Source organism: Polypterus senegalus, chromosome 9, assembly GCF_016835505.1.
Source record: "Polypterus senegalus isolate Bchr_013 chromosome 9, ASM1683550v1, whole genome shotgun sequence".
Lineage (NCBI taxonomy): Eukaryota > Metazoa > Chordata > Cladistia > Polypteriformes > Polypteridae > Polypterus > Polypterus senegalus.
Genome location: NC_053162.1, coordinates 127,319,154 through 127,345,524, shown reverse-complemented (window position 1 = coordinate 127,345,524; position 26,371 = coordinate 127,319,154). Strand labels below are relative to the sequence as shown.

Here is a 26,371-nt window from a genome sequence, read left to right as displayed (position 1 = left end):
TATTTATAAACAGTGTGGGAGAGTTTATAAGTGCTTAAAATATATAAAAATAACCATACAAACATATGGCTTCTACTTCGCGGATTTTCACCTATCACGGGGGTTCTGGAACGCAACCCCCGTGATCGAGGAGGGATTACTGTACACCAAATATATCTGTTAATGGGTTAGCAGTAATTATGACACCAAGGCTGCCTGGTATGTATTTAAAGGTTTTTTTTTTTTTTTATCTAAAATTATATTAATTTGTTGCATTCTCAAAACATGTGACAGAGTGATGCCGGAGCAAGATGGCAACGTTCACAAGTTGGATCATGCCCTGGATACATTTTTGACAATTTTAAATAAGTGTGATTGATAAAAGTTTAAGTTGAATTACTGAGTATATGGCGCATATAGAGCTACAATGAATTATATGCATGGCTGACTTGCACTCCTGTTCCAAGATATTCATTGAAAGGAATATGCTTTGAGATTTTTATATATTTTTTAAATTCTGTATGGGTATTCAAGACTGATCCGTATTTCCTCTGGAATAGAAATGGATGGGATGTCTGGAAATTGTGTAGAATCTTTCTTTTAAGAAAATTTCTAATTCTGAAAAAAGTGGAAAATTTGTGTTGCTGTTAAGTTAAATCTGAAGAACAACTGCTCATGATATGCAAATACAACGTACATTATCTATATACAATTCTCTTACTGTCTTAATCCAGAGTATTTTCCAAAGATTACATACTGACTAGATTTGAGAAGGCTGAAAAAGATAATTGTTGTTTAGTGGAGCAACTGATGAAAGTTTCTCTAAAAGCTTTGTAAAGTATCTTAACATAATTTATTCAGAATTGAAACTGGTCTGTATGATGCACATTGTAGTTAGGTTCTTATTTTTCTGTGGCAAAATGAAAACTAACGCTTGGCTAAAAAGTTTAACGTAGGATTTTGCTTTCTCTCACTTCTATGAATATTGTTAATAATAAAGGACTAACTTAGTTGAAAAAAGTTGATTTAATTCTACTTAGTTCTTCTGCACTAAGAGCATCGAGCTGTGGTATATATGAAGTATCAAATAATTCCTTAAGATTGTGTTGGATTTCCTTTAAACTGAGTGTAGTATAAGGACTTATAATACACTTTAAACGTGCAAGTTATATTTTTATGGTCCATGATTTTATCGTCAGTTGCATTGGTAATTTCTGTTACTGTGCAGCAAACTTCTTGGTTGTGGATTTGGTGATCTAAAATCTTATTAGCTTTCTCTTAGTATTTATAGTAATAATGAAGAAATTTAAAGATGAGTTGTTCAGTTGCATTTGTTGTCAAGAGAATAAATTCTGACTGCAGAGCCCCTCTTTTCCTGTAAAGTGCCTCATTTGGTTGAAAAGGTGTATACATGATCTGGAAATCTTACGGGATTAACTCTGATGCCTTCTTGGTCACCAATTTATTTTAATGAGGTATGAAATAATCTGTCCTCTTAAAATATCTTCAGAATTTCCCAAAATATTCCTTTGGAAACCACTGAGAAAGTGTCACTCTCTAAAAAAATAATTAAATCATTTGGTCATGAACTCTGCAAATTTCACATCTGCTATAAAGATAGGGGAGTTGAGGTTCCAGTTACACAATGAATGTGTAGGGCATAAGGATTTCAGCTCCAAGATAAGAGCAGAGTGATCAGAGATAACAAAAGTATCATAATTACAACATTTTACAGTAGGCAATAAACTATTATTGATGAAGAAGTAATCAATTTTTTAGTTAGCTGTGATGAACTGGTGAATATTCTCTTGAATTTGGATATAAGAATCTCTATGGGTCTGATAAATTATGATCCAAAGTGATGGTCTTTATGGGTTAGAGGTTATCATCACTGTAGCTGAAGACCTATCTAGGTCCAGATTTAAAATGCAATTAAAATCTCCAGACATTATAAATTTATGAATACTCGTATTGGGAACAGACGTAAATACTTTTTAGATAAAAAGTTTATCGTCCACATTAGATGCAAATCTTTTTTAAAATTGAAAAAAATCTCCCATCACCATGACATAGCACCATTCAGGACACTAGACACTATCCCTAAGCCTGTAAGAAGGTAGAACACTTTTTTCTCTTTAGATTGTGACTAACGCCTTTGACATTTCAGCTTACAAAGTTCAATAAGTGGTCAGATAAATAATACTTTTGAACATTGAACGAGTTTATCTGTGTATTTTTTGCTCTAACTTTCCCCCTTCTGTAGTGTTACCAAAAGCAACTGTAATTAAAGTACCATCACTTTAAATTACGGATTGATTACACAAATACACATATATTTAATAAAATAAACTACAGTACAATATAGTAACTGAAAAGATGCCTGAAATGGAGAGAAAAAAAAAATGTGGTTGCGGCAAACGTGTTGTATTAAAGATTGACCCAGCTTGCAAGTAGACACAATTTGACTCCTGTTCGTGTTTTACAATGATGTTGGAATGAGTCCTTTTAGCTCTTTTTCTGCAACTTCAGGAGTGCTAAATATAGAATTTGCCATCAACTATTACTTTCAGTTTAGCTGAAAACAACAAGCTATATCTAATTTCAGCTCTTTTTAAACACTGTCTGATGCTGTAGAATGCAGCTCATTTTGCAGTGGTTCAGAGAGAGAAATTTGGGAAAATACGAAAATGAGTGTTTTTAAATACAATCTTATCTTTCTTTCTGAGAATCAACATCAACTTTTCTCTATCCTGTAGTCTATCAACAATCAAGCCTTTAGGCTTTGATGCATTCACTCCACATATAATGATAAGCAGTTGACATCTCGGTGTCAGATTTAAAGTCCTCTCCTACTATTTTAGGAAAAAATTCAGCTACGAATTTTACTGGGTTAGGATTCTGATGCGGTTCCTTCTATATTATATCTTTAAACACTACTCGTTTATCTCAAAGCACTTTGCATTCAGATCCTACAGTTATTACTTATTTCCTGATCCTTTACCTTCTGGTTTAGCTTATCTGTTCTGATGTTTTTGTTATTTCCATGTGTGTTCTCTTTAGATTCTCTTTTATATCCTTTATATCCACCCCGAGTGTGGTAGCCAATGCCTTCAACTCAGACCACATGTGTTAAATCTTCTTCATGCACAGAAGGGTGAGTTACATATCCAGAAAACACTGATGTTGTTAACGCATAGTGGATGTTGATAGCAGTTGACTACTGAGGTCACAATATCCTTCCAGGTTCAGATATACAGCTCGAAAGTGCCTAATTTTTATTGCCCGCCTCACTCCCATTTTCACTTCCTCATCCCCTGTCAGCGGAGTGTTGCATTAAAAGATACTGGCTAGTCCATTTCTTTGCCTGCTACATCATCATCAGCTTGTGGCCATAACATGAAGACGAACGGGAGACTTAGACTTCAACAGATTTGTTTCCTTCTCTTTAAGGTCTCTCTAATCCCTCAGAACTGCTTTAATTTGATAATTATTAGGAAAAACAATGAATGATGCAATCAGTTGATGATTTATTAACCATTTTATGTTATTTCTTAATTATTTTAAATGCAAATATGGCATACTACAACCATAAATAAGAGTGAATTTTGCTTTCTGGTTGACTTAACTGTCAAAAAAGCAGCAAACTGTAGTGTAGACGTGGGGTTCCCAAGTTTTCTCCAATGGCAAAATTAGTGATTCCACACTAAAAATTGGTGTTCGAGCTGTAATTTATACTGAAGTTTGTATTATATATATATATATATATATATATATATATATATATATATATATATATATATATATATATACACAGTAATCCTCCTCGATCAAGGGTTGCGTTCCAGACCCCCCCACGATAGGTGAAAATCCGCGAAGTAGAAACCATATGTTTCTATGGTTATTTTTATATATTTTAAGCCCTTATAAACTCTCCCACACTATTTATAAATATTCCCCGCAGAGTTATACAGCATAATCCCTTTGTATTCTCTTAGATATTAGGTAAGATTCATTGAAATTATGTATATAAACACGCAAAGGTGGTAAAGCTACTTTACCGTCGTGGCAGCACCTCAAGTACTTGTTGGATGTATTACACTCAGCAGGCCAGTATAGTGCATGACAAGGAAGACGACAAATAGGAATCGAGAAATGCAGTGTCGGCTGCATGTGTGCGGGAAGCAGTGGAAGCAGGACGAAACATGAGAAAAATATATATAAGAGATTTTCTTTAAAATGATTCAATATTGATTCTTAAAGTTTCAAGATCTACCTTGTGAATCTGTATCCTGCTCAATTACTATATGTGGATTTTTGCTTATCTTCGTTTTTGCCGTCTGATTCGATAGATGACAATAATGCACCTGTTAAGGCTTTCTACAGAAAGAGCACTTTACTAATTTGCATAAATTGGTGTATCCTCTTTAACTGAAATCGGCGTTTTAGACATTTAAATTAGATGTGTGGACTTCCTATGGATTCAAGCTGTGCATTGATGAACAACAACTGGATAAAAGTAAAACATATGTAAGCTGTGCAACTCAGACATCAAGTATTGCTGGAACACAACAAATTTGAGAAATCATTTATCCCAATGTCACCCTTAAATGTAATCTCAGTCGACATCCAAACAAATAGAGCTTAAACAATCTGCACTGCAGACAGTGTTTACTAGGGCTGCAACTAATGATTATTTTGGTAGTCGACTAATCGTTTATTTTTCGATTGTCACAATTATTTCATGCCTGACTATTCTGATGCCTGCGACCTGTGGTCGCACATCCTGTTCTGGGCTCCCATGCATGTCTTAACTCATCTGCTCATGTATGTCCACCTGTGAATGTCACCCTGATGTGTCTGCATTAACACGATTAAAATGAATAAAAATCTAATTAAAATAACAACCAGTGAAACATAGGAATTTTAAAATAATCAAATGTTTTATATTAATGTGACCATCTCAATAAACAAGAAATACATTAAACAATACAAACTAAAGTGCACATAGTCTACACAAAAGTGCATTTAACTTAACCAAAAATGGCCACTGGTGTGTCTTAAAGTTCAAAAGTTTAAATAAAGCTTCAACACAAGTAAAATAAAACAATAATGTACAGCTTATAAAAGATTCAGTTCATATATTCCTGATTGCAGTGCAGGAATGTGAGCATTTCACCATGCTCTGGTGTGAGGCTGGCTCTGTTCTTTGAGACAATATTCCCAGTTGCTGAGCAGAGACGCTCAGAGGGAGTACAGGTAGCAGGAATACACAAGAATGATTTTGCAGACAGAGAAAGATGTTTTAATAATCACACTCTGAAGGAAAAGTGTTGTACTGTAGTTTATCACATCATGTACTATATTTTGCCAAAATAAAAAATAACAGACTAAAATATGTAACAAGCTAATTACTGATATACTCCAAAACACAAGTTGCCTAACGTTTAGTTAGAGATGGTTTACTATTCATATGAACTCAAATATTATATGAAAAAAGAAAAAAAAAAAGCTAGGACGGCTCAGCTACTTCTATTCACTTGTTTACTATAGCTCCAAACACGTTAGCAGGCATAACTGAAGTCATATGCACTTAACCCTTAAACCACTGCAACCGGCTAGAGTCAGTTTCCAGTGCAATCTGGAAGCACGCCGAAGCCGAGTATATGCGGCGACGTACATTCATTGAACTCCGCAACCGGCTATATTTGCTTGACAGAGTAATTTGGCAACACGCCGGAGGTGATCAGCCACTGTGTATATTCGTTGAGCAGCCAGCTCATGAGCACTGCCGGCCCCTGTAGCCTCACGGTCTCTAGGATTCAGCCGCTGCACTAGACGAGCCTGCAATCATCAGCCTTTACCTGTCTGTGTTTGCAGGAAAGCAGTTCAAGCGCAGTTGGCTCGGTGATTTACTTAATTTCATCAATGGCTTCAGTTGCACCTTGAACATACAACAGATTGTTGCAGTAGTTTTTTTTTTAATAGTTTTTTACAGTTCATTTGCAGTGTGCAAAATGATCAGTGTTGCAGTAATTGTAATGCTCTTTGCATGAAAAAAATACGTGTTCCATTAAAATTTCACATTTTCTTTGTGAATTGTGACGTTTACTTAAAAAGTGCAGCTAAAAAGTATTTGGCGTCCAGGGGTGCATTAACCCCTAAATATGTGTCGGTTTAAGGGTTAACTATCATTGATATACACAGAAAAGAAAACTCCGCTTTGCATAATCTGCATTCAACTTTTTTTTCTTTTTCGGTGAAGTGCTCCCACACTTTAGAAAGTTTCTGTTTCAATTTTTTTCCATCTCCTTCCCCCTCCTCTATCCAACTCGCCATTGCTACCACGTTTATTTTCCTCTACATTCTTCTTCTCCTCAGACGTTCTTCGTTGGTAGGACTGTGTGCAGTCTTGACAAACAATAACAAACGATACTGCCCCCAGACTTTAGTGTAGTGCATTGCAGTTACAAAAACCAATATGGTTCTTTGTGACTGGAGCCTCTATTGAAGGTTCTGTTTATGACGCGTCGACAATAAAAAATCAGTGTTGACGATTTTTTGTAGTCGACATCGTCGATTACGTCGACTAATTGCTGCAGCCCTAGTGTTTAGCTCCAAGCTTCCATTGAAGTCACCTCATGCTCCAAAAAAATAAAAACTGCTATAGACTTTGTTATCTATAAAGAGACCCTACAATACGCATCACCTGGCAAAGCAAGCAGGCGTTTGGAATTTTGTGATATTTTACAAAAATGAGTGTGTGCTCAAAGCAGCTGATGTGAAATAGCTTCATAATAGCGGTATTATCAGTCAAGGTGGCCAGATCTTTTTCTTTTATGTTCCATTCATTCACTGCTGTTGTCAACAAGTATAAGCTCTCATTTTGTCCGAGGACTTTCAGGACACAGTTTCAAAACTGATTAGCATGACTGGTACAGTAACTTGTAGTTATTCAAAAACACACGTCTTCCTGCTGTATCTTTAAATTAGACTAATTCAAGATTATTTTAAAATAGCCAAATTTATTCCCCTATTGAACAACCATTTAGTTAAAGAGTGCCTACACGGAGATTCATAGCACACAAATAGGTTACTGGATAACAACATTATTTAAGGAGCAATAATTGACTATTATATAATATAATATTTGCAAAATTATATAGATTTTTATAAAGTAGATGCTATTGCATTGTATTAAAACAAGGAGCCATCCCATTTAATATGTGTGGACTCTGATAAGGTGATACAGGACAGTTAAATTACGGTGAATGTTGAATGAGTGTAGTGCTGCGAAAAAAGTTTTTTGTTTTTTGTTTTTTTTTTTAAAAAGGAGCAATGATATTTTGTTCCACATCTTCCAAATACTGATGTTAACTGTTTATTACTAATCAAGTAATTTCCTCTTAAATGTCACTATGTAGACATTCTTCAAATAAAAGTGTTAATTAAATTTGTCACATTATATTAATGTTCTCTATGCATGGTTAAACAATTTCTAAAAAAGTCACCACTTCAAAAATATTAGTGCACACTAATTTGGTCAAGATAAAATTTTAAGAAAATGATATTGAATTGGGGCATTGTGAATTGGAATCAAATCAAATAGGGACATCAGTGCCGATACCCAGCCCTAGTAGAGATGGTGCAAAGTCAATGGGAGGACCAGTGAAACAAGCAGTGACACAAACTAAAAAAAAATTGCAAAAAACATGTACAAATAGTCACTGTGTTTTTCATAAACATGAATTTGTAGCTTGAAATATCCCTTCATCTTTAAAATGTATGTTAAATGGAGCAGTGAAAATGACTACCTTTGTGAAAACTCAACCAATAAAAACAAGATTTTTCAAACTTCCAAATGAACACATGGGTACTGAACATAAATCTTTGCAGTTACATACCAATATTAGATAACTGTTGTGTGTAACATTCTTATCGGATTGTTTGAATTACAAGAAGAGTTTGACATATTCTTACACAATGATAAATTTCCACTAGCAGAACACATTACAAGTGTTTCATGGTTTAGCGAAACACTTTATCTCACAGATATATTCACAAACTTAAATGACATTTCTCTCTCTTCAAGGGAAAAAAATAAACATTTTCAACATAAAAGATGAATTACAATCATTATTACTAAAGTTACAATGATGGATCCTGGAAGTTGAAAAATATTACAATATGGATACTATTCCATCTTCAAAATGACTTTTTTCAGGAATCAAACCATGGAATTGGCAATATAATTGAAAAGGAAATGTTTCTTCTAAAACAATAATTGTAGCATTAAATTAATATTTTCATTTTATGAATTATAGCAGTAACTATTGGGTTTTTCAAACCTTTCCATGTCCATGTTCCAACTACCTACTTCAGAATTTGAAAATTTCATTAACCGGACATCAGACAGCAAGTTAAACACAAGACTGGAAGAAGTTTTTTTTAAATTAATTTTGATGTGACTTAAAAATAAAAATACCCAAATTTATTCAAAAAGTAAATTTATTGCTTGCTACCATTCAGTACCACGTTTATGTGAAAGCAGATTTTCTGTCTACACTGCGACAAAAACACAATACAGAAGCAAGTTGGATGCTAATCCCGATACTAGAATTCAGCAATCCACAAATAAGCCAAATGTAAATGAGTACTAAAAAGAATGAAGTTTAATACTTCACATTAATGAACAATTTACATCAATTTATATTAATTTTGTTTTATTCATTTGAATATTCTTTTTTATTCTATTTTTTTTTATTTGTTGTTTTATCTGACAAACACAAATTTTCAGGGTTCCATTTTTTTTTTTTACCACGTTGAAAAGCATTCTTTAATTAAAACCACTTGGGAACTGCTGGTGTTCATTATGTAAGCTTTACCCATTTAAAGCTAATTTAGGCAGAAACACTTGTCTGTACCCTGATGACTATGGAAACTCAAATTACACATTAACTTTCCACCAGCTAAATAACAAGTGCTTTGTACTTTCATTGATAAAAATTGACTATACCACAAACATTTTAAACACTTAACTAAACAGTGTTTTCAGCAAGCAGGCTTGCTTCTGTGGTGCATACTTAATGTGCCATCATATTAGCACTCTATATTAAGAACTAGACATTAGATTCAATACTTTTTTTTTTTTAATGTAACTATCGACTGATACCAATATAATGATGCACAATTTATAATGAATCCCTCCTAATAGCAAGGTTGTACATGTTAACTCTAATTAAGGAGAGCACAGTCGACTTCAAGAACTGCAATTCAACATCTCAGAAAAAAAATAATAAAAAGCAAACTAGGAAGCAGTCTAGCATCATTTCTAGGAAGATAAATGGGTTAAACCATTTCTTAGGCAAATTGGTACTACTGTGCTTACTGACGTTCTTACAAATTACCTTACAGATGTCAATTTGCACATGTGCATATGCTACTTAAGAAACTGAAAATGTGAGCAGAGGTTTAGGGAGAAATAAGCTTTTGAACCTTAAAGCCTTGTGTCAAAAATAGCAAATGTTAAAATAAAGGATAGAATGAGCCATTCAATATAGCTTTTAAAAAATAACTTTATACATAAGCTGGAACCACGAACACCTAAAAATACAAAATAAAAAAGTACTACAGAAGACATGGTCAGGAAAACTAAAAGACAGCTAGTGCATAAAGAAGGGACTTAGGGGGATTAGATTCTTCAGTCTTTTGTTACCGCGCCTCAGAGGAAAACAACTATTTCAGCTGGGAAATGTAGACTTAAATTATTGTTTGTTAAATATGAGATTGTTACAAAGAATGTCTGTTAAATAAAAGCATACTTTAATAATTCCACTCTTCATGTTCTTGCATGCCTGGTACAGTAGAGAATTTTTTTTAAATGTATATAAAGTGGTTTACCTTTTCTTTCTAGAGCAGGCTCAGGGAGGCGAGTCTAAGTTAGGATTGATTTGTCAATGCTGATTATCATCAGTAAATCAGTACTGCAAAGTTGTTAAATATTGTACTTTAACTTTGTAACAACTTTAGAATTCCGCTTCTAAGTGCAATTGTGAGGCTGTCAGAAGATTTTTATCGTTTTCAAAATGTAAATGTTTAGCCCACTGCAAAAAAAAAAAACATTTCAAGTAAAGAATTTGAACTTAAAGCAGTATTTATGTAAAGTTAGTGATATTTATTTGTGTCTGGTTTGTAAATGATGTTCATTGCCTTCTTTTTATGTGTGATATTGTAAATACTATATGGATAAGTTCCCCCATTCTAGTACAGGCATGGGAGATTGACAACATTTGTCCCTTGAGAAGAGACTTGCTGTTTCAGCTGCAACTTTTTAGGGGCCAACTACAGTATACATAACTCAGCATCTGGGAAGATACAGGGGATTTTTTTTTTTTTTTTCAACTAAACTTTTATTCAGGTTTCCAAGTGCCCCAAACATGATAGCTATCATTACTGATGATAGTTCATCACAGGATCCGGGGTTCCTACAAAATGAACCAAGTCCCTATATCTGGAACTTTGCCCTGCTCTCTGTATTTAAGGTTGTGATATATGAATACATTTTCTTTTTAGAAATTAAAATTTTATTTTTTAATGATAAAACTTTAATAGATTACACAAGACACTTTTTTGTGGAAAAAATGATAAGCAGTGTCTAATCCTATTCGAGAACAAGCAACAGCAGACAGATTCTGCAGGGCATAAACCTTTTTGTGGTGTTGTAGAACATTTCAATTAACTTTACCACCAAAAATGAATTACAAGAATGATAATACTTGTGGTGCACACTACAATACACAGGTAGAAATGAGACACTGGTAGAAATGTTCATGTATCATTTTTACCAAGGTTTTATCACATCAGGAAGCTGTCTTTGTTACGTCTTGAAAAAGTAACACACATGGTGAAAAGTGGTTGTTCTGTTACCTTCAGACTTAGTACAGTATATACTAGTATTAACTGTGGAGATGGAAAAAGAAAGCGAAGACAGCAACATTAATTTTTTTTATCAAATCTTAAAACTATCACTTTTTGAAGGGGTCAGTTCAAATTCACGTGCTGTTATCACATTTTAACGTGCTTCCTGTAGAATACTCAAGTATGCATTTTCCAAATGTTAAACAACAGTGCAACTAAAAACAATACAGAGATACGAAAAAGCAGAAAAATAAAGTACTACAAACCAATGATAATTATGATGTTGTCTTTAGAGAATGCTGCCAACCAAAAATAAATTTGTGATATGATTAATTTTACTGATGCTGAAGTGGGCTGATATGCAGTGATGACATTCTCATCTTTTGCCTTATGAGTATCGACAGTACATGTATGCGTATTGGCACTTCTGATAATCAAGAACCCCAATTCCTAGATCACAACTCTGCTACCCAACTATTTTTATATATTATCGCATCTTCATGCTTTGAAAGGAACCCCACCCATGTGACTGTTGAAGAAGCCGATAAAACAAGAGTACTAGAGCAATGAAATAATAGTGACTTGTAAATTCAATTTGATTTTTAATTTGTACCTAACAATTTGTGATTGGATTCGATTCAAAATAATAACACTTGTTCCTTTTTCAAAAGATGCATTTTTCAAATAACTTAATATGTCTGCCTCTATAAACTAATCCTCAATATACTGCCAAAAACTAGTAGTTTTCAAATTACTGCAGCAGCCCTGTCGAGGTTGATGTTCTTACACTAAAACTACGAAAAAACTCGTAGATACATCCCACCTTAAATCGCTTCTCACCTCTCCGTCAGCGTCTTTTGTCCTTTAAATGTGTTGATAAGCAACAAGCAGTCTGCGATCACATCCCCCACCGGCATACAGTTTTCTCAGCTCAAGTCTGTTTACCTTCGTGTCAGTTGCTTGGAGTTGTACAGAGTGAGAAATCAAGAAAAATCACACCTTTTATAAATACTATATTGTTATTTGGAACACATGCTTTTCATGCGTGTTCCGTGTCTACAGCGATATATGTAAACACATCGTTAAAAAAGAAACTTTCTCATGTTTTAGTAATAATTGACCAAATGTAGACATGAAGTTTATAATGTGTGAAGCCAGAAGTCCAAATATCAAAGAAACACTTTCACAAAAGGTACAAATACAATAGAACAAGTGTGCTTTTATTCAAAAATATTAACTGCAGAGAAACAACACGCATTAGGGTGTGACATTGACATGCATTTACTACGACAGCTTCGGGTAGGGTAGGATCATGAACACGACTGAGAAAATGAAACTGAATGAAATGAAACCCAGACTGAAATCAAATGCATGTTTTTATTCTAAAATAGTAAGATCAAAAGCAGCTGACTTCTCAAATTGGACTCATTGGGGATTGAACCCATGAAGTTTTGATTACCAGTGAACTGTTGATACCATTGCGCCACTGAAGCTGTCGTAGTAAATGCGTGTCAATGCCACACCCTAATGCATGTTGTTTTTCTGCAGTTATATTTTTGAATATAAGCGCACTTGTTCTGTTGCATTTGTACCTTTTGTGAAAGTGTTTCTTTGATATTTGGACTTCAGGCTTCACACATTATAAACTTCATGTCTACATTTGGTCAATTATTACTAAAACATGAAAAACATTTCTTTTTTAATGATGGGTTTACATAGATCGCTGTAGACACAGAACACACATGAAATGCACGTGTTCCAAATAACGATATAGTTTTTATAAAAGATTTCATTTTGCTTGACTTCTCACTCTATACAACTCCAAGCAACTGACACGCAGGTAAACAGACTTGAGCTGAGAAAACTGTGCGGCAGTGGGGGATGTGATAGCAGACTGCTTGCTGCTTATCAACACATTTAAAGGACAAATGATGCGGATGGAGAGGTGAGAAGGGATTTAAGGTGGGACGGATCTACGAGTTTTTTCGTAGGCTCTGGTAACTAGTGTTAAAAAAATCAGGCCATATTTTAATAATGTAATTCTAATTTATTAAGAAAACTTCGTTTTTAAATAAATACTACTAAAATATATGGACAAAGAAACGTCTAAGTGAAACTTTGGAGGCTAAGAAAACAATGACTAAGAAACGTCTAAGTGAAACTTTGGATGCTAAGAAAACAAAGCAGCTGTATCTTCTTTGCTCTAAATACATTCCCTTAGTTTGCAGTGTAACATTTTGATGCAAATATCATTTGTATAAATGTAAACAGTTTGTAGCAGGAGTTTGCAATTTTTTTAATCTGTGGTCCCCCAAAGGATTGTACCATCTGGTCAGGGTCACACACTAATACTGCGAAGTACAGCAAGACCTTGGATCTCAGCTGCTGCTAACAGTAGTAACATGGCATGATTTGGATAACAGTAGACCTATCAAAATCAAAGTAAATTCTTAACCTACAGTAGACTACTGACATATATGTGATCAAATGATGTTTGGTATCTCCAGGCAAGGCGTTTTCAGCTTTTGTACTTGGCATACCCACTCCAGGAACTGAATGCTTTGAAATACCACAATTTGTTTGGTCTTAAATTGTTAAGTACTGACCTCTGATTTGTCAGAAACAACTAAAGGTGATGTTTCTTAAATTCTCCATCCCTAATATTGTATTTTAGGACTTTAACAAGTGATTACTGATAGTTTTACTATATTATTTTTTGCACAATAATAAATTAGCTGACCCAATTCATTCTTTAAAAAAACAACTTAAAACGCATTTCTTTTAGTTCGTCCATCTGCCCAGTTACTCAGGATGATTTTTTTTTGTATCAAAAAATATGTCATTTGTTTGGGACTTTCTTCTAGTATTTGTATTTTTTTTTATCCTGGTTTATTGTCTGTTGTAATTATTGTCTGGCTTGCTTTCAGGCTGTCTTGGCTGTGTTTCCTGTTTCTATCTTTATTTAGAGTTTTGATATTACTTTGTATCTAAAATTGTATATTTGACCTTTTTTGTTTTTTTCTCTGTTGTTTATTTTGAACTTCTGTGAAGCATGGTAAGAATGGGAAAGGTGCTATATAAATAAAATGTATTTATTATTATTGCATTAGTTGATTAAAATGATCCTTATGAAAAGAAACATCAGTCAAATTACCAACTGTTAACCTATGAAGCTGTGTCAACAGAAGCACTATATTTAGTCTGAAAAGTATATGCACATATTATACTTAATATAATTAGATACATGTGATATATACCTTAAAAGTAATAATGCAATTATACTGTAATACAGATACTTTATATTTAAAATAAACATATACAAATAAAATATTTTTAATACATAACGACTTTAGTTCAACTGGCTAAGCTGATTTTTTATGAGGTGCACTGTTTGCTGCTAGCCTCTTGGTATGAAGACTAATGATGAGCAAAGCCTGCAGGGTTTGCTTCATCACAAGTTGGCAAAATCACTGAAATGTTTGTGAACTTTACAGAATTCAGTGAAATGCATTGAAGTCAATGGGAAAGAAGAATCTGAACTAGTTTTGAGTGTATTACAGCAGTGCAAAGGTGTTTTAATAGTCCCCAAGGGCTAGGGAAGCATTAAATATGTTGGCTCAATATTGCTGCTAAAAATGTGATCTGGGCTGTGATGCAGCAGCGCTAACTACTGTGCCATCCAAAGTTATTACCATAAACAAAAATTAAGAACTAAAACTATTAATGAAAAAACATTCTCAAAAATTTCAATAAAATAATTAACAGGCCCAAGATGAAAAACTAAAAAAAAAAACCCTGAATCTTTTCACTAGCTGAAAAGACTATCTAAAATAAAACAATAAATTACAAAAATTTCCGTTTTCTTATATGTAAAAAAACATGGTAGAATCTATTGCTGTATTTTTCATAAAATTCCACACCTGCCATGTAGGTGGTGAAATTCAGTACCTAACATTTCAATGACCAAGATGGCATCCGCAATCAACAAGGCCAGAAGAAAATGGCAAAGAACTGCAAGGGAGTTTTTCGAAAGTAACACTGAAAGCAACAATAGTAAGTGCATGGTGTTCAGGGCCTGTTGTGTGCTGTACAGATTAAGGGTAAAAGCCCTACAAACCTCAACAGCCTTACAAATTACCCTGCCTTGCATTTATGGCAAAGAAAAAGAAAGGCTAAAAAATGCGAACAATCAGAACACACATGCAAGTTTAAGTATGCATGTTACATGCGCCACCTCCACCTACTCAAAGCATCATGATGCACCAACATTGATGGACTGAAAGCCAGAAGTCTACGTGACCATCATCATCAGGTCCTTCCATGAAAACCCTAAATACAAAGAGGACTGTTTGATTTATGTTAGGTAGATTGCCCAGAGGGGACTGGGCGGTCTCTTGGTCTGGAACCCCTACAGATTTTATTTTTTTCTCCAGCCTTTGGAGTTTTTTTTGTTTTTTCTGTCCACCCTGGCCATCGGACCTTACTCTTATTCTATGTTAATTAATGTTGACTTATGTTTATCTTTTATTGTGTCTTCTATTTCTCTATTCATTTTGTAAAGCACTTTGAGCTACATTTTTTTGTATGAATATGTGCTATATAAATAAATGTTGATTGATTGATTGATTGATTGACAAGGTAGGAAACATTAAAATCAGATTTACAAATTGAGGGCAGCAGCTTGCACAGCAAAGTCTTTCAAACACCAAAGAAGCTCAAGTAAACCTGCTTATCGAAACTGGCACATCTACAAGGCTATGTGACATGCCATCTTTCAGAAAATGTGTTTCTTCTCTTGACCCTAAGTTTAACATACTGTGGGATGTACAAAGAAATGCACTCATCGCACATAAAATGGATACACCAACATGACATGTCAAAGAAGTGGTCAAACTACGGGTAAAGTATAGACAGATGGAGTAAAAATGGTCTGGCTGCTTCATTTCTGGGAACTCTCTGCATGCTTTTATTATGCACCAACAAACACACATTCAAGTTCACTTCAAATGAACACTTACAAGAAGACAAGAGAGCTGGCACTTTCAAAGCATGAGCTGTTAAATAGATTTGCCACCTGACCGATATTGTTTACACTCATATTTTAAAGCATTATTTCCTCATATGCGCATGCTTCATACAAAATATATAATATTTGTAAAAATTGATAAATCAATCGCTGCATCGATTCACAGATTGCCAAGGCATTATTCACAATACATTGCCATATTAAAACTTTGAACACAACCATAATGGTCATATAAGGGATTGCAAAAATTTAATAAGAGGCTTCCTTATTAAATTAACTTTCTATGGGTTAAGCTTGAAAGTATTAACAAGTCATGTTTACTTCTTCATCTCAGATGTGGGTGGGTACAAGTACAGCAGGTGGGCATTAAGTTGCAATTTGTTTAAGAAAACTTACACTATTAGAAAGACTGTGTTGTATTGGTTAAGACTTTGGACATCCAACCCTGAGACTGTGGGTTCAAATCCCACTAATGTCAAAATCTAACCAGGGGTAATTCACTTCACTTGCCTGTGCTTCAATTGGAAAAACAAAAAAATTTAGCCAATTATATCTCTCAAATGTTGTAAGATGCCTGGGACAAAGTTGTCAGTCAAATAACAAGTAATAATAAAAATATTATATAAATTGCTCTTCACTGTGCATGTTCAATCAATACCTGCATGATCTGCAGAAAAATGCTTGCTCTTTATTATTACATTTAAGTTGATTTTAAAATGAACTAAAGAAAAAGACCAAACCAGCCCCAATTAGTTCTGCTTGGATGCATATGCTGTAATGAGATACACAGTTACAGAACAATGACTGCACAATCTTAACTGCTTCCTAATTTTTTTACTTTCTTTCATTATAACTCTGTCCCCAGTGTTAACTAAATTGTAACAAGAACCCAAGACACAAGTAGTCGAGTAAAGCTAAATTAACTATTGATTTTTGTGGTGGTTAAGTTTACTTCAGGAAAAAAAAATCAACATGCTATCTCTATAAACAGATTCAGGAGCTGATAAAGGTGTTGTGTATAAGAATGCCAGGATTTGTCACTTGTCACTCTCCTTTACCTTGTGCATGAGAAATATAGCACAATGCAAGCTGCATAAAGAAATACTGATCACAAGGTACTGTATTTTTTGGACTTGTATATATTTTCAGAACACTGACTAGTAGCAGAATACAGTAGACTCCTCAGTGATGCTTAAACGAATGGCATTATTATATTTTTGCACCTCCCCCTTGACCAATGACAAATAAATCTTATGTTAAAAAAATGAAAGAATATACATAGATAAAACAAGAATCTACAACACACATTCAATTTGTTTGGCAGTGACCTGTTTAGTGTCTGCAGAATTATGTTACAATTAAACAGAATATAAACAGTTCCAAGATATGTATCACATATGCAATATGTTAGAGATTTTGTTTGAGTAAATGGTAATGTTTTCATTGAACACTTAATTATTTATCTTTGCAACATGACAGAGTAATTTCAGTCTCTACTATACGTGCTCAATGAATGCCACTTCTAAATGTACCACCCTGAATAATAAAATTACTTACTAAGTGAAAGCCCCTCCAAATTTTCAACAACAATTTGCCCATCTGCGCCGACTGCATCCTCTAAAAGTTGTTGCAGACGCTGCAGTGCCTCAGGTGAAGACGGTGCTCCCCAGATTAGCACCACATTCTCACCAGCCTGCACTTCCAAGTCACTCATTCCAATGCAAAAACCTGGAAAAATAGGATTTGGTTAAAATTATGCTCATCCGTTTCTTAACTAATAACAATAATTCTTTATATTTATATAGTCTCCTCATAAAAGTAATTAGTACATATTTCGTCAATAGCTTTTCATATTTTCAAAGCACTTCACGAGAATCAAAACGAAAGCTGCTTGCGTAAACCTTCCAGAAAAATAAATATACGGACAATAATTATTGTTTGGTTTAGTATAATCCTAAGTATAGAAAAATAGTTTAAAGGATTTCTGTTAAAGCATATATTATATGGGATATGGCAATTCTTCAATTATATACCTTACGGTGTTTCACAAATAATAAGACAAACAAGAAGGCAAGCCAGTTGGCGAATTTTGCTTTGTCATGCGCTTAATAGTAACTCACTATTAATACCGAGCACGTGAAGAAAATTTTAAACACATCTTAAATCAAACATCTGCAACATTAAAGTTCTCTATTACAGGCGCTTTCAAAAAATCCCACCCGAATGCTAACCGGTACTCAATATTTCACCTTGAACCTACAGGGCTTGTGCTCTCTCTGCGATACTATTAAGCATATAAGCTCTGGATCAACCTACTCGTTATCTTCTGGGCCCTCTTCATCAGTTTATTGAATCCCAAAACCCAGGATGTTACATCTTCTGCATTACTAATTTAATTGGCGTCTCCCAACCTTTGGCTGTCACCCCGTGTAGTATTAGCATAAAATACTAGTATCCGACGTCATGCTGTTCCAACAAAGTATACGTTTTTTGCAAGTAATGTTTGGTAAAATTTTAGAAGAGAAGTGCAGTTTTCGCTAACTTCAATGCCATCTAGCCAAACAATGACAGACCATGACTCAGGTCACGTTTCCATTCAGCTTCCTCTAGTGTCCCAATGGGCTTTACAACTAATTTAACACAACAAACACAAACTACCACTGGAACTGTACTCGCCAAATACGGAATTTTCAATTCTATATGATACAAACAATAAGGTAAAGAAAGACATTAAAACAGATGTTTAATATTGGACCTCGCATAGTTTCTCACCTGTAGTACACTATGACTGCTGTGGCCGGTCCGGTTCTAATAGTTTTATTTAGCGACGACCAAAAAAATATAGCAAATACGTTGTAAAAATATCAATAAAATAATGAAGTATTACGGCGGTTAACCCAGAACAGTAGACGTTTTCCTTCTTTGCAGCTCAAGGTGGTGTGACGCGTCACTCTGACGTAAAGGAGGCGGAGCCGTTCACTCGCAAAAATGGCGGCGCTCTTCAGAACGCTGAAGGCTGCAAGTGGGGGCTCTCTGCGGTGTTTAGTTAGTGGTAAGCTGAGGACTGGTGTTGGTGTTGGTGTCTGTGTGTTAAGTGGTTGTGTAGTGGGAATGGGAAAAGAGAGGCCTTAATTTTCTGAATACGTTTTAAGGGATTAAAATAGTAAGTCTGTGCAAGGTGAGCTGAAGGGCGGTATAGTATGTTAAACGATTGAGAACCGAACGATGTGTTGCTTTAAATCGATCTAGCTTATGTGCGAGGGAGAAGTAAAAAGTTGCAACGGTATGTTCAACTATTTCGAAAAATGAGCTCTGGAATCAACAGTTGAGAGTCCCGTCTTGTTGCAAGCCGTGACAGGGTCAAGAGCTTTTTAAACTAGCACGTAAATATATTTTATTCTGCCTTGTGTTCACATGTATACATAATGTTTATTTTATGAACTACTTGTTTTAAAACCGTGAAGTATTCTGCTATGAAAGTTCAGTTCTAACTGCAGTCCAACCGGTTTGTAGATGTTTTCATGTTTAATAATATTACTGCATTGTAAGTTTGGGTTAAAAAGTGTATATTGTGATGTGCCATTCAATTGTAACGATCCTGAAAAATCCTTTTGACTTATTTAAGATCAAATGTTAACGAAGTATTAAATAATAGCGCCATTACATGCAGGTTTCAGATTATTCATATTGCATGTTCTGTCCTTTTTATGGTATGGGTCTGTTCTTTTGGGTTTGTCAGGTAAAATACCATTTGTTATTGGGGTAATGATATAAAACAATGGTCAGCATTGAACGAATGTGAGCATAAAGAAACGTTGAAATAAGGGGAAGTGGAAAGCCGTGGTTTCCAATCATACGATCGACGTTTTTGCCAATATTATCTTAACTGGAAGCTTATTCTTTTTGACATGTGGCACATTATATTTCTCGAGATGTGTCGACACCCCAAATCGTCGTATAGCGCTCACATGTGCAACCATCCCAAAGCTGATCACGTGTGGGTATTATGCATTTATTAGGGTGCCCATCATTGACATTTTTTTCACAATTGGAGAATGCTTAGTGTGTTTTTTTTTTTTAATATGTATAAAATTTTGCTGTGTCAGGAGTCCCATCCAGAGGTTGTTCCTGCATTGTGCCAATTTTTGATGGGATGAATGAATGGATAGATATATGGATAGACCGATTTATCCCATGTAGTTTGTAGCGATGCCTTGGAATTTTTTTTATCTCATGTTTTCAAGCAGAGTGGCGATACATTGTATGATATAATAAAACCTAATGACAACAAATGTACAACAGCAAACAATGTGGGGGAAAAAACATGGTGAAAAAATCTTTTATTTGTGTTGCACAATCAACATTTTAGTTACCAAGTCCTATGCTCAAAACTTGAAAAACGCATGCATTTTTTGCTGAGATATTGTGAAATAGATACATCATAAACAGGAAACACACAAGTCACATGAGATTTAACTTTTAGAACTGAAGATCTGCCTCTCTACCTTATTTATTGGTCAAGAATCTTATGTTCACTTCAAAAACTCAATCTTATTTTATCTATGTTCTGCATCTAAGTATGAGATTAAAAAAATCCTCTGCCATCACTGCATTTTCTTCCTTTTTTCTGTTTTAAAAACAGCTGTTGTATTGTACAATTGTATGCCTATTTAGCTACCTTTTCTTTTGCATATTTTGTCATTTTCTGTTTTCTTTACTTTTTTTACAGATCCATGATTTGCATAAAACAAAAGTGCACCTAATAAAATGTTTATTCATGGCTTGAATAATTTAGGGGTTTTCATGGTTAGTTACTGAAATTGCAATTTTTTAACGACTTGGGATATTTCCCTTCATCAAATATATATTTCTGTTCCTCCAGAATAGCACCACAAAGGTTTTTAGATGAAATATGGAAAGTCCTGTGGGTTTAAACATTTGTTATGCAATATGTTCTATATTTTGCATTCTTAATAAGCAAGATTAATATCAATTCTTACCTAATTAGTTTAATCATTATTTCTTTCATGGACCAGACATACTAGCTATTCAGTAATTCAGTTTCTTTTGTGATGTATTAGGTAGTTAATGGAAGTGTAGTTTGCTTAGGAACACATGGTGAAAGTATTGGTGTTCTTCATACATGGTATTTTGAAATTGTGTTTCCTTTTATTTAATAAAAATAAATTTTAAATCATATCCCTGAGACAAAATGTCAGTCTGTTTACAATTAATCACAAAATCACTTGACTCACTGTCATACTTAGTGGTTTTTTTTTTTTTGGTTTTTTTATTAAGGAGTCAATTTTGAGTTTGTAAGAATTCTTCATAGAAAGACAGGGGATATACAGTTACAACATCCAACACACAGAGATTAGTATTTAATCTGACCTTTTTGCTCAATGAACCTTTATATTTTAATAGGACTCGTAACCAAAAATTGACATCTGAATATCTTGTATTTAAATTATTGATGAAAAATATGCAGACGTGTGATTAAAAGTCTTGCGGCTACATAAATATATGTTTTCAAATGCTTCATGTAGCCTATTGCCTTGTACTGCCAAACTCCCTTCAGTTAACATTTTAGTTCTAAAATACTGATAAAAATTCAATAGTAGTTACCCATCAAGGGGAAGGAAATGCTGAGATTTTGAGAGCATTACCATTCTTTGTTTTTGCTTACCAAAATATGTTGCAACAGAGAAAAACTTTGGCCAGTTGGGACTGGGACTGGAACAAAGATATGAAACCCAACGTCAGCTGTTCTTCCTTGCATTCCTATTGTCTCTTAGAATTCACAGATTGATGTAAGCACAGTTTCCTATAAGTAAGACTTCAAATCTCTCCTGAAAGCTGGGATTAGATATATTGTCCTAGAATAGTATGTAATCTTGTCAGAATACCTAACTTGAATGTGGTAATGCTTTAAAATTGTATATTTCATTTAAAATGTGTTCCTCTTCGTAACATGAAAGGAATACACCAGCCAAAAATTTTAAAAACCTGAATTTATTCATGTAGTGTGATTTTTTTTTTTTATTATTTATTTATTTATTTTTTTATATATATAAATGTGTGATATCTAGTTGCATGCTCTTAATATCCCAAACACATGCATTTTGTTTAACATATTTTTAAATAAACCACTTTGGGGAAAAATCATCTTGTGAAGGGATGAAGAGCTTGTTACTAAATTAAGCTTTTGACTAAACACCTGCCTTTTTAATGCTTCAATATTGTTTGCGTTTTGTTTAATGTTGATCCCCATTGAAACCTGCTGTGTCAAGAACTTTTTCTGTTCTCCATACAATCGCAAGTAAAGATTTTCTCAGTCATTATTACAAATAACAATGCTAACAAAATGCATTGGGGGCTTCATTACATTAGACGCATAGGTTCTCACACCTGTACGAGATGCAAAATGATTTAAAGAAAGAAAAATGCAAAAAGAAGTCCCAGTACTTGGACTTAATAATTTGTCTGCTGCCATAAACCCATCAAGTATCAAAAGTGAGTTTGATGCTTTGAATAGGTTGTGTTCTACCTTTCCTTTATTTGTTTGTAGAAGAATACTCTGTACTCAATAAAATTAATATTTTGCTTATATGACTTAAAAGTAATACATTTTATTTCAATAGCAAACTTCATGCAAATAAGCAAGCAGATAGAAGTGCTTTACAAGTAGTTTCTATTTAATTTTTAATTCTTTGTTTTTTTTTTAAATGTAGTTTTAGTTTTTCAGTATTTGCTAGTTTTAAGTTATTTAGTTTATTTCCCTTTTTAGTTCTTATATAGTGTTAGTTTTTAGAATTTCTCGTTTTTGTCACATTTCACAAGGGTAAATCTAAAAGTAAAGACAATTTAAAAATTGTGTTGTAAACGCAGTGGTTAGAAGCTGACTTAATACAGCATGTTTGCAATAACTTATGAGTAGCTTAAACATGTCCAGTGCAGCATTCTGCCATTAGTCTAGTGACCCTCCGATGTGGGCACTGTTAAACAACATGCCATAGTGTGATTTTGTTGGAGAAAGGTAGTGAAACCAGCTGAAATTCACCAAAGACGTTGGCTTGTGCAGATCAGTAAGCTGTTTCAGTATACGTCTTGCACAAAGTTTTCGGTACCCATGGGTCATTGTTTACTATGACGTGCAGATCCACTGCTGATACTCAAGTGTGCAGCAACAGTAGACAACGTAATCAATCAACCTTCTCTGATGAAGGCATTCACCATGTCGATATGGGCTTGAGTGCACGATATTGATGGTTGACCAGATTGAGCTTTGCTGGTTATACTTGTTCTTCTTGCATTAAACCTTTTTACCCATTCATAATCTTTTCATTGAGCCATGCTATTTTCACTTCAGTACTGAGCCAACATCCTTTGGTGAATTGTAGCAGTTTTCTCTCCCTCTGCCCAAAAAAATCTCGCTGTTCTTCAACAGTAGTGCAATTCTGCAGCAGAGCATTAAAGTTCACTAATGTTCTGGATTTAATTAGACTAGTGCCAGACCACTGTGAATGTTTAAACTACACATTAGCCACTGCAAATTTATTATGTTGTATCACCTATCTGCCACAGTTACCGTTTAATTTTCAAATGCCTTTACTTCTTGATTTACCCTTTATATTGGTTTTGTTTTGCTATCCAAAAAATGTTAACATGGGACACTGTTCTGCAAGTCTGATAGTACAGTTTTCTTTATAGCTAAATTTATAGTCAAATTGTGTATCATTCATTTTGCATACAGGTCAACTTGATACATTAATACATGAAACATACAATATAAAACATTTATAAAATAAAATGTGACAGTTCAGGCTTTCAGCGTATTTGAAAAATACAAGATGCAAATGACTAGCATTCCCTGTTACTTGTTAGTTTAACCTGTGATACATTTAAGAAAAATTATTTAATTTCAAAAACACTTTTTAATGTTTTGTGATTTCTTTAATAAGCAGTAAGATAACTGCACACATATACCCTTATGTTGTATTTATTTTCGGTATTGTTATGTTGATATGTCATCGACCTTTTCAAACCTTGAAAGTGATTTTTTTCTTTGGGAATTCTTATTTTGTTTATTTTTAAAATACTTTGAAGTCACTACTTGAACTGTGTTAATAACAGTAATATAGGTGAAAGTTTTGCCTTGTATATGGGGCAGTCCTACAATATTTACATCACATACTGTTCATTTGTTATAGTATTACCTCAAATCATTCAGTCCTTGCAGTGAATCTTTTTTTTTTTCTGCGTTGGTTATGCATGTGTGATTTAACACAACAAAGGGCTGGCATCCATACCATTTGGGTAGCTCCCTGTGACCCTAAACTGCACAGAAGTAATTTACTCCACAACACATGTAGGAACAGACATATTTCACGAATTGAGTGCTCAATGACACCTCCAGTTTCCATGTGTAAAACAGGTAATGTGCAGTTGTGCACATTGAATCTACATACAGATGGAGAGAACATGCAAACTCTCGTACAGATCCTGACCAGGATAGCAGTCAAACCTGAGCCCTACTTTGTGATAAGAACTCGCTCTTTATAACGAGCTGTTTATATTAAAACAGTATTAAATAGCCTGATGAAAACTAAATGTATACATATGACTCTGGTACAGTCAACATCATATCATGGGGTCTATATGTCTACTTAATCTGTCACTGAAATTACATCTGCAGCAAGCAGGCAAAATTGTTGAGAAATAACTAACATGTTAATAGTTAACATGTACATTTTTATTTTTGCATTTTTCCAAATGATAATGCAAATGGGCATCAGCTATCTATTGACAGCTGAAACATTTGTGTGTTAATTTAAAAGCAGATAGCGTGTCACACACACACAAAAAAATTAACATTTTTGTAAAGCTAACATTACAAGTGCATGGGCAGTTCTGCATGTTTGCTTATATGTACATCATCCATAGAAAGAAGTGTCATAAAAATGAAAATTACAGAAACTAGTTTTCATTTTATTTCATCATTTTTGTTTAGTCCTTTTAACAATTTTTTTATATTGACGATTTGTTTTTATTTACATTAATGAGAAAAACATGGTTTGTGCCTAGATGTCAGATTTTCACCCTGAACCTATTATATATTGCTTGACCATACTGACCAGTAGTAGTGATGATTCTAAGTTTCAGAATCGTAGTCATTTAGGATGTTTTTAGTGCATCTAAGAAACCCATACTCAAAATAGTGAGTAAAATCTGCTAAAGTAGATGGATGGATGGATAGACCGATAACTTTGGCTTTATTTTTTTAAATGGTAAAAGGAATCCTTCATAACCTAATTTATATGGAGGACAAAGCAAAGATCAGAATCTAACACATCTCAAAGGTTTCTCACCTGTGGTTTAATATAAGTGGCAAAGGAACCCGGTTTTTTCAATAAAATTATCTCTTTGGCTTTTGCTCCGCACAGTTTGTGTCACTGTCTTATCCAGATTTAATTTTGTATCTCTCTCTATTATTTAAAAAAAAAAAAATCTTGGAAGGAGTCAAGACGTGATTTTCTGAGAGTGACACTTTCACGTCCCGCGCCAAGAGATTTAACAAAGCCCGGAACCAGAAATAAAAGACAGAGTAGATGACAAAGTAGAATGTTGTAAAGAATTCAAAAACATTGGCGTGGTACACATGCAGAGCAGGATAGAGATAATGGAGGTACGAAAATTTGAAAGTCTCAAAAAAAGGATAGTAAAGATCGTATTAGCGCAAACAAAAGGAAATTATTTGGTGAAATAACAGAACAATGACAAGAGATCGACTTTATTGTTCGGATTTAAACTTTAGGTTGGAGACTTGTAGATTATCTAATTCGTGTTGCCATCAGGGAAAAAAGTAGTGTTTCTTCCCAATGAAGAGGCCTATTCGCGAGAATTAAGTTTCGTTGTTTGGTGAAAGTGAAATCCACATACGCGAGCAACAGAGATGCGAAGTTGCTGACGTGCCCCCTAGTTTAATTGAAAAAAATTAAAGCATTCATTGAGTGATATGTAACATGCACCTAATTATCTTACTTACAGAATCCTGATCTTCAGGTGAGACAGATGTACACAACTGTGTGTCATCAATGTAACCGAGAAAATTAATTCCATTCTTTGTCATTTCATCACAAAGTGCTAACACGTACTGTAGAGGGTTTTAAATAGAACCCTGTGGCACCCCACAAGTGAGATGTAATTTCTTTAATAATTCATTGTCAAAGACAACATAATACTGTCTATTTGTCAAATATCACTTTAAAACTATCCTTAAAATAAGCCAACCCAATCTTCAGGAGTACTGTGTGTTAAAACAGTATAATCTACAGTATAAAATGTTGTTTTAAGATCACATAATGCAAGATTAGAGATATTGCCTATATCATCACCAAGTCGTTTGTCACTTATAACAACTAAATCTCTATTAGTATGATTAGGACAAAAGGC

General features: G+C 34.1%; 2 protein-coding genes across 7 annotated transcripts in view; one reads left to right on the top strand and one right to left on the bottom strand.

Annotated features, from left to right (window-relative positions):
- The window catches only part of ciapin1 (cytokine induced apoptosis inhibitor 1), a 60,142-nt gene extending 41,289 nt beyond the window's left edge, over positions 1 to 18,853 (bottom strand). The window contains exons 1-2 of one of the 6 annotated variants that reach the window (XM_039763812.1): positions 18,692 to 18,853; positions 17,477 to 17,647 (exon numbers count right to left, since the gene is read on the bottom strand). In XM_039763812.1, coding sequence (XP_039619746.1) covers positions 17,477 to 17,633 — 157 coding nt within the window. In that variant the 5' untranslated portion in view covers positions 17,634 to 17,647; positions 18,692 to 18,853. The other 5 variants (XM_039763811.1, XM_039763813.1, XM_039763814.1 and 2 more) reach the window with 5 other exon arrangements.
- A 12-nt stretch (positions 18,854 to 18,865) lies between these two features.
- coq9 (coenzyme Q9 homolog (S. cerevisiae)) overlaps positions 18,866 to 26,371 on the top strand; it is a 37,340-nt gene continuing 29,834 nt past the window's right edge. Inside the window, exon 1 of the mRNA XM_039763818.1 lies at positions 18,866 to 18,971. Within this exon, the coding sequence (XP_039619752.1) occupies positions 18,908 to 18,971 (64 nt within the window). The 5' untranslated portion in view covers positions 18,866 to 18,907. The remainder of the gene's footprint in view (positions 18,972 to 26,371) is intronic.